The sequence below is a fragment of the Papio anubis genome, chromosome 6 (genome assembly GCF_008728515.1).
Source record: "Papio anubis isolate 15944 chromosome 6, Panubis1.0, whole genome shotgun sequence".
NCBI lineage: Eukaryota > Metazoa > Chordata > Mammalia > Primates > Cercopithecidae > Papio > Papio anubis.
In genome coordinates, this window is record NC_044981.1 from 85,723,258 (window position 1) to 85,738,081 (window position 14,824).

Sequence of the window (14,824 nt, forward strand, 5' to 3'; positions counted from 1 at the left end):
TACCAGTTTAGAATAGTAATCTGAATTTTATTAAAAACAAAAATAAATCTAAAAAGCGTCCTTCAATTACAAGTATGGACAAGAATTTCTGCATTACATCATTTGACATAAAATGTTCTGAATGACAGAAGTAGAAGGAGAACTTACTACCATTTGAAGACAGGAGTTGAGCGCTGAAAACCACACACATTTATAGAAAGAAACCAAAGTTTCACAGGGAAGACCTGTGATCTCTGGCTACAGGAGCTGAAATTAGGAACATGAAAGAAACTTGAAGAGAGAAGACATTCAATACTCTAAAATACTTCAGCAAAAATAGTCAAACATTTGTAAACAACTTTTAACAAATCTTTATACGCTGTGTTGCTATACGGTAAATATTCTTAACTGATTATTATTCAACTCAAAAAAGTGATTTTTATTGCTCATGAATACTTCCCACTAGATTAGATAAAAGCTTTCTTTCTTTCCCTGGAGGCAAGAGTAAAATGTAATTAGGGCTTACTCAGTGATTGTTTTTGAATTTCTTAGACTGGAGCATTCCAGCCACTTGCTTGGCTGTTTGCGATTTCCACCCAAAAAAGGAAGGTCAAAATAAATTGTAAAACCAGAGCGAATAAGTTTGGCTCCTTGTTAACATTTTTATTTGCAGGTTTGATGGATAAGGACACTGATGAAACTGGCTGTGGATTTTAATTATCCCCGGTATCTTTTTCTCCCATCTCCAGGGATCATCAGGACTTAAAAGCATGAAAATGACAACACAACTACTTAAAAACAGAGTAAGGCTGAACTGTACTCAATTGTCCAGGGCAACTACAGTACTGAAAATCCCAAGGAACTTACTGTAAACAAACAAGCAACTGTTCAACAGCCTCTTGCATTTGGTACCATGACTAAATCTACTATTTTCTTCCATTTAGCTATTTGGATATTTTTATGAAATGACTACAAGTAAAAACTGTAATAAAATTTCCCTTTAAGTGTGTTATGATATAGCAAAACACATCAATGACTAGAAATAAAATCTGAAATCTTGAATGCTAAATCCTAATGGCAACATCAAGCCTTAGCATTCACACTTGGATATCTCGTGCTCTGAGATAAAAGGCCTCTTTAAAGTGACTAGGTCCCTTTCAGTGGAGTGACAGATGTACATACAAGCAACAATGCTATGGAGGAGTCATGCTTTATCCTAGTCTACAGTTATTTTCTCTGCCGATTTTATTTTACTATTACTATGCTGAACCCAATATCTGTTTCAGCTAGGTAATCAAATTATTTGGGAACAATAACACTCCTTTTATTTAAATTAAATGATAGAAGACATTTATTTCTGGGAAGCTTTCTAAAATAGCTTTTGAAGAAGCTAAAAATAGCAGTTTAGTACAAACTGTCCTTCACCTGTATTGTTTGTATACACAAGGAATTCATTATAAAACTCAGTGGTAGGAGGAAAAAATAATGGAAGAAAAAGTTACCTGCTTTAGCATTTTAAAGAATAGTTTTGATAACTTCTTAGATCTTGCTTATCTGAAATAGAGCAAAAACTGCAATACGGTCATGACAGAATTCTAATAATCACAGCAATTAATGCTTTCATTTTGAACTTTTTCTTCCTAAAACATTAATGCTATAAAAATCAGATTGATGACATCCTTGTTTGAAAGACACCTTGTATTGGTATCAAAATGTGACTTATTTTAACACCAACTGAAAAAATATAGTTTGCATAGTCTATTATTTCAATGTCATATTATTATTAAAGTTATTCTGAAGGTTTTGGTAGCAAAATTACTGGTAACAATATAAATACTCTGTAAGTGTTGAAATTATTTTAAAAGTGTTGAAAGGCAGCAGGCATTCTATGGGATTGTAAGGAAAATCAAATATTTCAATATCCAGGATAGTTAGGATACTTGTTGAATTTATATTTACTTTTTTAACTTCCTTCTGATTTGCCTGGTTTATTCCTCATTTGGTATCATAAAAAGAAATTAAGCCCAAGCCTTTTTTAGCTGGAGCAATATTTCCATTTTCCATTATTTTTCTTCATTTTTTTTTTTCAAATACATGAGAAAACAATCCAAGAATCATTGCAGGAAGAAATGATCATTTAAGCTCAATCATGTTCTTTTGCCTTTTAATTTCATTTAAGAGATTAATATTAGTCATAAAAGCTTTACAGTTTCAACACACATACACACAATCACAGAATTAAAAATCTTTACTCCTTAAAAAAAAAATGAGTTCCATTTTGTTCAATGTATCACAATCAAATCTTAGTCTAACAAAATCCGGTAAAACTGCTTTCATTAAATAGAGCAGCTGCCACTTACCTTTACATATTTTACGGATGGAACTGAGTTCAGTACTGATCCAAGGATGCTGGCATCAAAGCCCTTACACTGAACTATCCCTAAAGATTCTGTATTTCCATAATATACCACCAATCACTCTAAATTTATAATACCCTGTCTTTAACTTGGTATATACCATCTTTTGGGAAAAAAATTATTAGTATTTTGAGATGAGATACAAGAATAAAGTCATTCTTGAGGTTCCACCTCTAATATGAAAAAATGGACGATGTTTGCACATAGCAGCTAGTTTGATACCTCCTGTTCTGTTAGGCTAGCCTTCACACAATGAGCATGCATATACAGCCACAGTTCACTGCATCTGTTTTGAAGTTGCAAAGTGCTGCTCATTCAAGTCACAGATGCTACCATGTTATGCAATGAAACAGTAAAATTGTATGTCCACCATGAGAAAAGGAAAATAAACAATGAAACAAATGCAGCAAATATAGGCAGTTGGCATTCAGAACACGCCAAAAAGCTAACACTCATGAATTGTCATTTTAAGGTTTTCCTTTCCTTAAAAAAAAGTCTTTCTTTGCATATTTCAAAATGTAACGGTCCCAGAGAATCACGAAGTGCCTTGTCGTTTCTGCTGCTGACTTCTGATGACCTCTAGTTGTTTTTTGCATTGCTGGTAGTAAGTAGAAAGGCTTTTGTTTTCATCTAAAAGCTTTTTATGTTCCTGTACCAGGCGAGATGTATTTTGCTGGTCCTTTTCATCCTGGTCCAGTTCTGCAACTAGTTCTTGCCTACAAACAAATACCACATAATATTACATATGATGGAAAAATTCATACCTTACTAGCTGATGATGGAAGCTCAATTAATAAGAATTTTTATTCTGGGTTTATCATTTTGCATCTTAGGTACACTGCTCAAGCATAATTATGGACTGAGGTAGAACTCTCATCTATTTCTAGTGTAATCATACAAATATCATAATCCTTTTATTAAGTAACTGTACTTGGATAAATAGTGAAGCAGATAAAATGGTAAAATAAAAGTTTCAGAAAATTTCATTTTCTATCCTCTTTTTGTATAGGAAGGATGAAAAAAGGCTGGGAAAGGTTCTATCTGGCTATGGGAAAATATGAAGTTTTTATCATTCACATTCTACTTTTATACTCATTCGCATTCTGAAGTCACAATCCTACTTAACTATAGTAGAAAGTGGTAAGCTAACAGAAAATTTGCAAGCTAATTAAAATAAATGCTATCGAATTTAAAGCTTTTTCCCATTTTAAAGCAGTGAGAAAAATTACAAAGTACCACTTCTTTTAAAATACTTACATTTGCAAGCATTTTCAGGAAAGACTCTCATTCTTTTATAGTCTGATAAACTTATTTAAGTCCCTTTTATTCGGGAACTATTAAGTATTCCCAAAAAAGATGGATCTTTAGGCATTTCCTAAAGTGAGGTTACTGGATATAAATGAATAATTAATAAAAGGTCCTTAAGCAAAATAATTACCTAATACTATTTCTGAAAGTATTTAAAATTAATTAAAACTGTCACAGTTTTCACAGCCAACAGCCTACTCTACCATTTGTTTTTTCCAGCATAGAATTCTTCTTTCAAATGATTAAAGTATGGCAAAAGTACAGGTTAAATAGTGAAATAAGAAATCAAGCTTTTTCAACATAAAGTGCCAGCAGTTCCATAATTAATTCTACGATTTCCAGACTGTAGTATTTAATTTCCTATTTAGGCTTACCTTTCAAATACTAGGTTGGTTCAATTTAAATCACTGTATCAATAAGTTGTGATAAAACAATCTATTCTCTCTTTGTTTTTGAAGCACATACAGAAAGCTTTTCACAAATTCAGAAAAAAACCTTTCATTTATTTAGATTAAAATTAATGAAGGGAATCCTATTATCATACATATATAAAGTTGCCAAAATTTTTTCCTTAACACTTCATTTTAGTTACCACTAATAATTCAGTTTCCTAAGTATAAAACTTCCTGAAGGTCATGCTTAAGAAAACTGAAGATACATACATATTTAAGAACTGTGAATGTAGTAGTAAGGAAATTAGACTGGATTTCTTTAAAAAGGGAGGAAGGCAGTTTCTATAACACCTTAGAAAAACACTCAGTTATGAAATACAGTCTTTTAATAAGTAATCCAATCCTAAACATACACTTGGAAAAAGTTGTATCTACAAAAATGTTTTTAAGATAAGGCACAACTGAATGTTAGTAAATCAAATTATTTTATCTATGTACAAGAAAACAGTAAGTCTTTATAACAATAAATCTAAACAGCTCTGAGAACATAAAACAATGGGTATAGAGCACCAGTTTATTTTCCATAGCACTAATATGATATAGTCAAAAGGATTGAGTTTTGCATAAAAAATTTTTAGTATAAGGGTGCTTAAAGCTTAAACAAGTTGAAAGTATACTTAATGACTGATTCTAAAAACTACGTTTTCATTGCACCTTATCATATTTTAAACTCAAAATACTAATGTATTTTTATTTTTATTCATAAAAAATAACTTACTTTCTCTGTAATAACAATGCAATTTCTGTTTGAACTTTCATATATTCTTGTGCCATTTTACAATGCTGTTCAAACACTGCCATAGATTCTTTGGAGTTTGGGCACGGTGCTAGAGGCTGAAAATAATCAGGAATGTTAAAACATAATTACATCAAATTTCAATATCTAGCTGAGAGTTAACACAGACTGTGATATATTTTTATAGCACTAAAGCAATGATCTTTTAAAAATAACTGTTAAACCATGCCCTAGAAAATCTCAGGGTCCTTTTGTCAGAGTTAACTCAGCATTTAAATTTACTCTTGCTGTTTTAACAGTTTGTTACAGAGAACCATGATTGTTGGAGTTGTAGTCTCTGGTATGACATTTCAGGTTGCAAACAGGATCAAACTAAAAGATGTTTATAGACCTCATACTCATGAGGAGGCACTGAAGTATATTATTTACATTTTTAGTCACTACGAACACGAGAATGTATCACAAATGTATTAGATAGAAATAAACCTATGAGTTTTGTTTTAACGGACTAAAATTAAACAGTGAAAATGTAATGCTTAGCAGTACTAAGGAAAGATACTGGAGGATTTTAAGATGACTGAAAAGAATATGAGTCTGCCAATTTAATGTTTAATTAACTTAACCAAAAAAATTGTTTATTTTGATTTGATTCTAAAAAGTTTAAGGAGGCCAACTAAAAGGATAAATTAAGGACTATAGAATGATGGGTGGCAACACAATTATCAGCTTTAAACTCTCTAAGAAGAAAAAAGTCAGCTTCCAATGAGAAAGTACTCCTTTACCTGTAGCTGGTGATCCAGTGTAAGATAAGCCATTGGGATGGAGTTATCTGATCCATTGGTATCTGGAATCAAGCAGGTATTTTATTCATTTTCTGTCACAAATAGTTATAAATGAACAGCAAGAAAGCATGAATGAAATGCTTTTTTTCCCCTAAAGTAAATATTATGTAAATTAAAAGTTATGGCTATTGGTAATGGAAGAGTCTGTTTCTGAATTCTAAAGGTTAAAAAAAGGATATTCAATTATCAGATATTAGAATGCAATCATATTCTCATATCTATAATTTAAGTTGACTATAAACTGAATAGAACACAATATATCAGAGCTTCTAAGCTCTGAGTTAATTAAAAACAAAAACAGTGATATGAGACCTTTATATTTTAAATTTAGTCTTAATTGACCCTATCTAATCAAACCCCACATCTCTTTTCTTTATCATGCTAAGTTTATTTTATAGAAGGCTATGTCAACTCTGTTAATATCCATGTTCCTTAACAGGGAAAGGGAGAAAGCAGAGATACATTCTCTTCCAGAGGATCACTTTCAATTTATATAGGTTATAATGTGACCCCCACCACTCATCTCACCCTTCCTAGTAAGAATCACTGCAGAAAATGAGATGTTGGTGATGAGAGTGTATTACAAATATGAACAGTAAGGGACCAAAAAGAGGATGAAACCTGTGGCTCAATGTCATGCCGAAAACAGGTAAGTTGATTAATTCAAACAACCAGTCAATTTTATAAAATTATTTGAATAGAATGCTTTTGTTTATATTTCAAAAGAGGTAAAACTGCCATACAACTTGACTGAGATGCATGGGATAGTCTCTTCTCAACATTAATGGTTACGTAGAACAGTTCCAGAAGTAAGCAGAATAACTCTGAAGTAATATAGAATTTTCTACTTCAGAAGTAGTTGCTTTCCCACTGTTAGTAGAGAAAAAATGAGCTAAATGAGTGAGCTGTTCAGCCTTTTTCTGATGAATAACTCCTTGAAGGAGTGGTGTGGATAAAGGCAAGTCAGGATGACAGCAGATGCACTGTATGCAATCCAAAAAAACTCAAGATGGGTTGCTGGCTCAGTAATCTTCCAATTTATTGTTAGCTGATATTCCAGTTTTTTTTTTTTTTTTTTTGCTTTTTTTTTTTTTTTAAAGCCACTGAGAATGTGCTTGCAAGAAACTCCAAAAGCTAATTAGCGAAATCAGACCAAATGAGATAATACCTGTGAGGAACACCATGCGATGCTGGCGTATATTAAGCACTCAACGCATGACGGTAGTTATCATTATCATTCATATTAAATGGAAAATTAGAAAGAAAGAACAATTTAAAACAGTATAGTATGAATTGCATATTGAAAAATAATGTTTATTAAATATTGGAGGGCAATACAGAAAAACAGTAGAGACTTAAGGCCCTTACCATTAAAGCTCATATACAGTACTAACATAAATGTGTGTTTTTCTGAAGTGGCTCAACAAGAAATACACTTAATTTGTTATTTCTCTGACCAACTCTCCTCCCACCCCAACAGTAGTTTCAAATTATGCTCCCACATAAATACTGCTTTCCACAAAACTAAAACTGACTTAAAATGACTGATTTCCTCCTGATTTACTAGAAAAATTTAAGTGTCTTGAAAAAGTTTCCTCAATTTAAGATTTCCATTCCTATTATTCTTTCTTAGATCACTGATACATTATATATCTCATTATATCAGCACCCTGTACCTGATATGTATTTTAGAATTAAGTATAATGCATCAATGTTGCATGGTATTCTGAGAGTGGAAAAAAAGTCCAAGGATTGTGTAATTCAAATAATTAAAATCCTTCTATAGTGGGGAACTTAAGGTCCTTCATTGAATTTCATCTTCTCTCTGAAACAAGTGGGATTTCACTTTCTCACTTTCAAACTAAATTGAAATTGAACTTCCAGTCCCTACTAGCAATAATTGGTCAAAGATTGGAAGATTATTTAATGAAAGTTGTGTGTGTGTGTGTGTGTGTGTGTGTGTGTGTGTGTTTCAATTGCTAATCAAATCTAATTGCTTCTCCTGAATGTCAAGGCACATGTCGGTTTGGTTAAATTAGGCAAACTCTCTTTTCTGACCCTACAAACACAACACTTGTTACTATCTCATATTCTTTGAGTATGCATTCCCTTCAGTGGAATGTTGCCTTCTCCTTTCTGCTTTATGACTAAAGAACAAGTCTCATCATTTTATGAAAAGGTCAGAGACCATGCCAGGTCTTGTTTAATTGATTTCTCTTATAACTATCGAAACACTCAGCTTGTGCTATAAATTTAGTAAGTTATTATATAGTATAAGTTTATTTTTAATGTGTCAGTATTATGACTCTAACCAGACTGCAAGGAATGGGGCCATGCCTTATACTTTATATTAATACATCTTCGCAAAGTACTAAGCACAGGTGAAAATTCTTTAGTGAGTTTCCCCCTCTGCGGCTCCCTCTATTGTGCGTCTAGATATCTCTCTCACTAGATCCTCTCAGTATATGTATCTTTTTAAACACCCATTATATTATAAATAGGAACTGAAGAGCACTCATTATTGGCTAGGATTATTAAATTGTTTTGCTCTTTAGCTTTCTCTGAAAATATGCAAAAACCTCTCAAATTAAAAAAATTTAATTAGGTTGTTTTAACTTAGGTTTACACTCTTAATTTTTTCCTTGGTCAGTGGGCCTGCAAAGAAAGACTTTACCTATCTGTTCCCTAGTTTAGGGTTCCCAATCTATTAGCTTGGCTATCAATATTTTTCTTGGAAATAATGCAAAGCTGAATTAATTATAAACTTAAACCAGAGCATCCATTTTCAAAATGTATTCGAAATTAGAGCCACACATTTGCAATATATTTCAAGGCAAAGACAAAATTCAACTGATATTGCAAATTATCTCTAGCAATTGGTATTTTGTGGTGTTTCTAGGTACAAAAAAGAAACAGTGGAACAGGAGTTGGAAGGTAGAAGCAACACATGAAGCAGAAATGTAGCAGTTATGTGAGACAGAGGCTTAAACATTTTTTATTTTACCCCCATGAAGTCACAATCTGCCACACTGTTGACTGGCATATATAGATTAGTATAGACTGAAGACAGGAGGGTCTGCTGAGTTGAGTACCAGACCTGGGCAAATGCTGTAATGTCAGGGAGCGTACTCCCTTGCCAAAGGGTTCAGAAATCAAAAAGAGCTGCTGTCACCTGAATGTTAATGATAAAATTGGGTAAGAGCATTTCCCTGTCTACCACTGGGGAGGAGCAAGTCTATAATGAATTCTATACATGTGCTGCGTAGTGGTGAATGCTCTGGACAGTCCTAGGTTGGGCTGTGCTAGGGGTGAAACAGGAGTTTTTGCCACCACTAAATTTAAACTTCCTAAAACTGGAGAGTACACCCTGGCTAAACATAGTTCTATCTTACATGACACAGAGAAAAACCACCCAGTTAATTTTTTAAATTAAATTATAAACTTGACCAAACCACATCAGGTAACTATAAATACTTGAGTTGTATTTTAGTTTGTAAAGACAGAAAGCTGACTTTTAAATTTCAATCTAATTGCTACTATTAATAACATAGTCGATCTTATATAAAATACCAAATGCTTTAATTTTCCAAGGGCTTAAGAGATCATCTTTCCCTTCATGACTTAATATAATATAAATAAAAAATTTCATAAGTACACTTAAAAACATTTATCAAGGTATTCTTTTAAAGTTAGGGGAAAAATTAATTCTACTGTGGCACATCATTTCCTGTTTGCCCATAATGAAACAGTGCCATCACTACCTTTAGGCAGGTAGACATTAATACTAATATTGTGACCAGTTAGTTATTCATGTTGGGGAGCTTTAATAACTCTTCACAGGCTTCAAAAGGTCTAATAGAATATTTGTATAACTGAAAATGGGGTCTCTTATCAGTTAAAAATAATTCAAAAGGTCAATGGTCAGAATTTTTTTCACCTTAAGGTACATCTTATGTCCTTAGAACAAAAGACTGAGAGGAAGATGATAAGGATGATTTTTACCATTCTCCGATTTTGGTTACTGAAAAAATAATGACTTTACTACTATCATCTAGTAAGATGTATCTAGTAGGAAAATCACAGGCTGAAGTATCAAGAATTCAATATGCTTTGCAACTGGAAAAAACCCCAGACAGATGATCTTTAAAATACATGTTTAGTATCTGGATTAAAAAAAATACAGAAGGCAAGGCAGTCTCTGTCTCTGTATTCAAAATGGCATTTTAACATGTATTGCTAAATAGTTTATTTCATATAAAAATCTAAACAACAGTATAATGCCTGCCTTTGTAAAAATTAGAGTAATGACATGGCCAAATGAAAATGAATATAAACATGATTGATTGAACTTCGTAAGTATGAAGAAACAGACTGGTCACCTGTGGAATCATCAGGGGTCCATGGATGACTTCGCGTTGGCTTTTCTGAGGTTGGTCCTGAGGTAGTAATCATTCTGACACTGGGACTGGATGACCTACTGCTCACCTACAGCAAGAAGTGACAGGAGAAACAAAATGTGATTTTTTGATTAAAAAAAAATGACGAGAACGTTTCCATTAAAAGGCAAAGAAGAGACTTAGAGATCTCCAAAAAACTCTTGTAAACAACAAAATAAATCCTCTCTTATATATATGTAAAAATTTATATGCACTCACACATGATACCTCTTAAAAACTGATGAACTTGCAAGAAACTAAGAAATACTCTGAGATTAGAAACAAAACAAGATCAGGAAACTAGCAAGTGCCTAAGCTGACAGCCCTGGGAATTTCAACTGAACACCAATGGCCTAGAGCTACTATTTTCACAGGATGCTGCACTCAGAGGAATGGATCATAAAGCCTTGGGCCTTTGTAGGATGAAGTAAGACTGCAGAAACCTCTGCTTAAAGCTAAAGCTCAGCAAAGGCTTCACTCTCAGAGAAAAGGTCACACAACTAGGGGAAAAAAAATCTGTCCTACAAAAGCGGACAGGAAATAAATTTGTCTCTCTTGGGTTAGTGGCTCTGGGTAGAAGGGAGAAATGTATTAACTGTGAATCCACAAAAAATGTCCAGTTTGGATGCAGGTTACAACAAATTCCAACCACAACAAATCCCAAGCATAAGAAATAGGAAGAAGCTCACAAATTGAGTTCAACATGGAACGTATACATTCAAATTCTAGGAAACAATCAATAGGAGATAGAAAAAGCAGCCAGAAGAAAGTAGAACTGTATCTTCGAAGTACTGAAAGAAAAGTAACTGCCAGTCTAGAATTGTCTAGCCAACAAAATTTGAAGAATGAGGCCAAAATAACATTCTTAGATGGGCAAAAACTGAGTTTACCTTCCATACATTTTTACCACAGAAATTTTTCAAGCACGTATTTTTAGAAGAAGAAAAATTTTACTTGATGGAAGGATCAAGACACAATAAGGAATAGAGATAAACAGAAAATAAATCTACACACTGAAAACATTCAGTGATGGAAACTGAATTTATAGAAGTATCAAACAAATAAATAAGATGGCACTAAAATTATAAATAACAATAGCAAAAGCATGAAGAGCACTGATTTAAAAATCCTTGTATTGTTCAGGATGAGGGTACAGATCTTTACTAGGTTGGGCATGAATGTTAAAATTTCAAAGGTATTTACAAAAAGTAGTAATATGTAACTCCCAAACCAGAAAGAAAACAATACAATTAAAAATAAATTTATTCAATTCAAAAGAAAGCTGAAAAGAGAAATAAGAGAAAACATAAGAAAGCAAACGTATCAGTAACCATAATAAATGTAAATGAATTAAACTCTCCAGTTAAGATATTTAAAAAAAAATCAGATTGTCAGGATGAATTAAATGCTATTTATAAGAGATATATCTAATTTACAGAGACAGAGAAAACAGAAAGTTACAGGATAAAAAAAGAAAACCAGGCAAAAACTACCCCAAATAAAGTACCTATATTAGTATCAGAGAGAATATATTTTAGGGTGCAAAATATTACTAGAGAAATACGATAAGTGGTTCAATTCAGAATACAGCAATTCAAAATTTATTTTTAAAAAATTATTATTATTATTTTTTTGTAGACATGGGTCTTACTACGTTGACCAGGCTTCTCTCAACCTCCTGGCCCCAAGTGACCCTCCTGCCTCAGTCTCCCAAAGTGCTGGGATTACAGGCATGAGCCACTGTGCCTGGCCAACGATTCCAAATTTATATGCTGTATGTACAAATAGATACATCAAAAAAACTGCAAGGAAAAAGGACACATCTACCATCACAGTGAGATTTGTTTTTAAAGACAAGGTCTTGCTCTGTTGCCCAGGCTAGAGTGCAGTGGTACCATCATAGCTCACTATACCCTCAAACTCCTGGGCTCAAGCGATCCTCCCATCTCAGCCTCCTGAGTAGCTGGGACTACAGGAACACACAACTGTGTCCAGCTAATTTTAAAATATTTTGTGGAGTCAGGGTCTTGCTATGTTCCCAGACTGGTCTCAACCTCTTGGCCTCAAGTGATTCTCCCTCCGCAGTTTCCCAAAGCACTGGGATTGCAGGTATAAGCTACTGTGCCTGGCCAACAATTCAAAATTTATATGCTGTACATATAAACAGATAAAGCAAAAAAACTCAAGGATGTACCCTCAAACTCCTGGGCTCAAGTGATCCTCCTGCCTTAGCCTCCCGAGTAGCTGGGACTACAGTTACATGCCATTGCACTTGGCTAATTTTTAAACTTTTTGTAGAGATGGGATCTTGCTATGTTGCCCAGGCTGACCTAATGGCTTCAAGAAATCCTCCCACCTTGGCCTCCCAAAGTGCTGGGATTACAGGTGTGAGCAACTGTGCCCAGCCCCACAGTAAGATATTTTAATATTCTTCTGTAAATTATATAAAAGGAGATCAAAAAATAAAACAAAACATACACACACAGTAAAACTTGAACTCCATTAAAAAACAAGCTTAATCTAAACATAAGTGACTTTATGCCTAGCAAATGAAGAATACACATTCTTTTTAAGCATTCATGGGACACTGATGAAAACTGATTATGAAAACTGATTATGTACTAAGCTGTAAAGCAAATCTCAAAAAAGTTAAAAACATTTCAGTATCATAATTTAATTACTTTTTATACTGATTTCAAAACCTTTAAAAATCTTTTGTTTTGAAAAACACTTCTAAATAATTCATTGGTCAAAGAAGAAAACAAAAGGGACATTAGGAAATACTTGAACTGAATTTTAACATGATCATGCTAACACTTGGGGATGAGACTAAAAGAGCACTTAGAGGAAAATATTTAACTCTAAATATATATACGAAAAAACCAGAAACACTAATAATTTATAAGCTAGAGACCTAACTTAGTTAAAAAAAAGAATTTGCCTCCCAAAATGAAAAATAGTAAAAGATAGTATTTTGAAATCAGAGACAATACTATAAAAATGAACACATTCTTAAAAAAAAAAGTTTCCAAAATTCCTATACATTATAGAAAATACCAAGCACAGAGGAGGGTTTTACAGGTAAGTTCTATCAAACATTCAAGAAAAGGATTTTTCCAATCTTAAATTATCCTAAACAAAGAAAGAAGAAACTTTCTGACTCATTCTGTGAAGGCAGTAAAAATCAATATATAAGAACAGTGTGAGAAAGAAAGTTACAACTGAACCTCACTTCCAAAAAATAAAAATAAAAAGAGACACAAAAGTCATAATTTCTAAAACCTATATTAGCAAATATAATGTGGCAGTGTACAAGCAATAAAAATCATTAAAAAGTTTGGTTTATCCAACTTTGCAAATGACTGCAAAGGTCACTCATCTGACATTAGGAAATTCCATTAATACAATTCATTACATCAACAGATTAAAGGACAAAACCTCAACAGATACAGAAAAAGCATTTAATATCTACTTATAAAAAATACATTTAACAAACTTAAATTCTATGTATGAGAAGATAATTTCTTATTCTTTCTTTCTTTTTTTTTTTTTTGAGACAGGGTCTTGTTCTGTTGCCCAGGCTGGTGTGCAATGGCACCAACACAGCTCACTGTAGCCCTGACCTCCTGGGCTAAGTAATCCTCCCACCTCAGCCTCCTGAGTAGCTGGAACCACAGGCTCACGGCACCATGCATGGCTAATTTTTTAAAAAAATATATTTGTGTAGAGATGGGGTCTTGCCCATGTTGTGCAGACTGGTCTCGAACTCCTGGGCTCAAGCGATCCTCCTGCCTTGTCCTCCCAAAGTGCTGGGATTACAGGTGTGAGCCCCTGTGCCCAGTGGGAAGAGGATTTCTTAGTCAGATAAAAGGTATTTATGATATCTGGAAACATGATATATGACAGAATGTGGCACTGAGGGTTGGTGGGGGAATGACAGGGAAGGCCACAGGTGAGGAACACACAGGGACCAACCCTCACTGGGATTGTTAGTGTTCCATTCCTTAAGCTGGGTGGTGGGTTCACAAGTGTTCATTTTATTATTTTCATAACATATATTATATGCATTCTTATCTACATATTAATATTTCATATATCAAAACCTTTCAAATGATACAGAAACTAAAATGGATTTCTTTTGTTTTTTTTTTTTGAGACAGAGTCTTGCTCTGCTGCCCAGGCTGGAGTGCAGTGGTGTGATCTTGGTTCACTGCAAGCTCCACCTCCTGGGTTCACACCATTCTCCTGCCTCAGCCTCCCGAGTAGCTGGGACTACAGGTGCCCACCACTGTGCCCAGCTAATTTTTTTTTTGTATTTTTAGTAGAGACGGGGTTTCACCTTGTTAGCCAGGATGGTCTCAATCTCCTGACCTCGTGATCCGCCCGCCTTGGCCTCCCAAAGTGCTGGGATTACAGGTGTGAGCCACCGCACCCAGTCTCCAAAATGGATTTCATAAGGACTTTTTAAAAAGTCCTTGATGTGTTACTGAGTACCAAAAAGGAGACTTCTTAAAAAGAACACAGAGTTATAGAAAATAAAACATAAAATAAATTCATGAAGAATCTCATATCTAGCTTTAACATAAAACCCTCAAATTCAAGACTGCAACAAGTAAAACGAAATGCAATACAAAAGTACCTTTGAGTAGAATCC

At 33.7% G+C, this 14,824-nt stretch overlaps 1 protein-coding gene across 7 annotated transcripts in view; it reads right to left on the reverse strand.

Moving 5' to 3' along the window:
• MAP3K7 (mitogen-activated protein kinase kinase kinase 7) overlaps positions 1-14,824 on the reverse strand; it is a 72,945-nt gene continuing 58,121 nt past the window's right edge. The window contains exons 14-19 of one of the 7 annotated variants that reach the window (XR_004184363.1): positions 10,114-10,219; positions 5,675-5,736; positions 4,875-4,990; positions 2,340-3,112; positions 1,482-1,533; positions 1-246 (exon numbers count right to left, since the gene is read on the reverse strand). Coding sequence is in view for 2 of the 7 variants with exons in the window: in XM_021937614.2 (XP_021793306.2) it covers positions 2,932-3,112; positions 4,875-4,990; positions 5,675-5,736; positions 10,114-10,219 (465 nt within the window). In the remaining 5 variants the exon portion in view is untranslated. Of the gene's footprint in view, positions 3,113-4,874; positions 4,991-5,674; positions 5,737-10,113; positions 10,220-14,824 lie in introns of all 7 variants that reach the window. The other 6 variants (XR_004184364.1, XR_004184362.1, XR_004184361.1 and 3 more) reach the window with 6 other exon arrangements.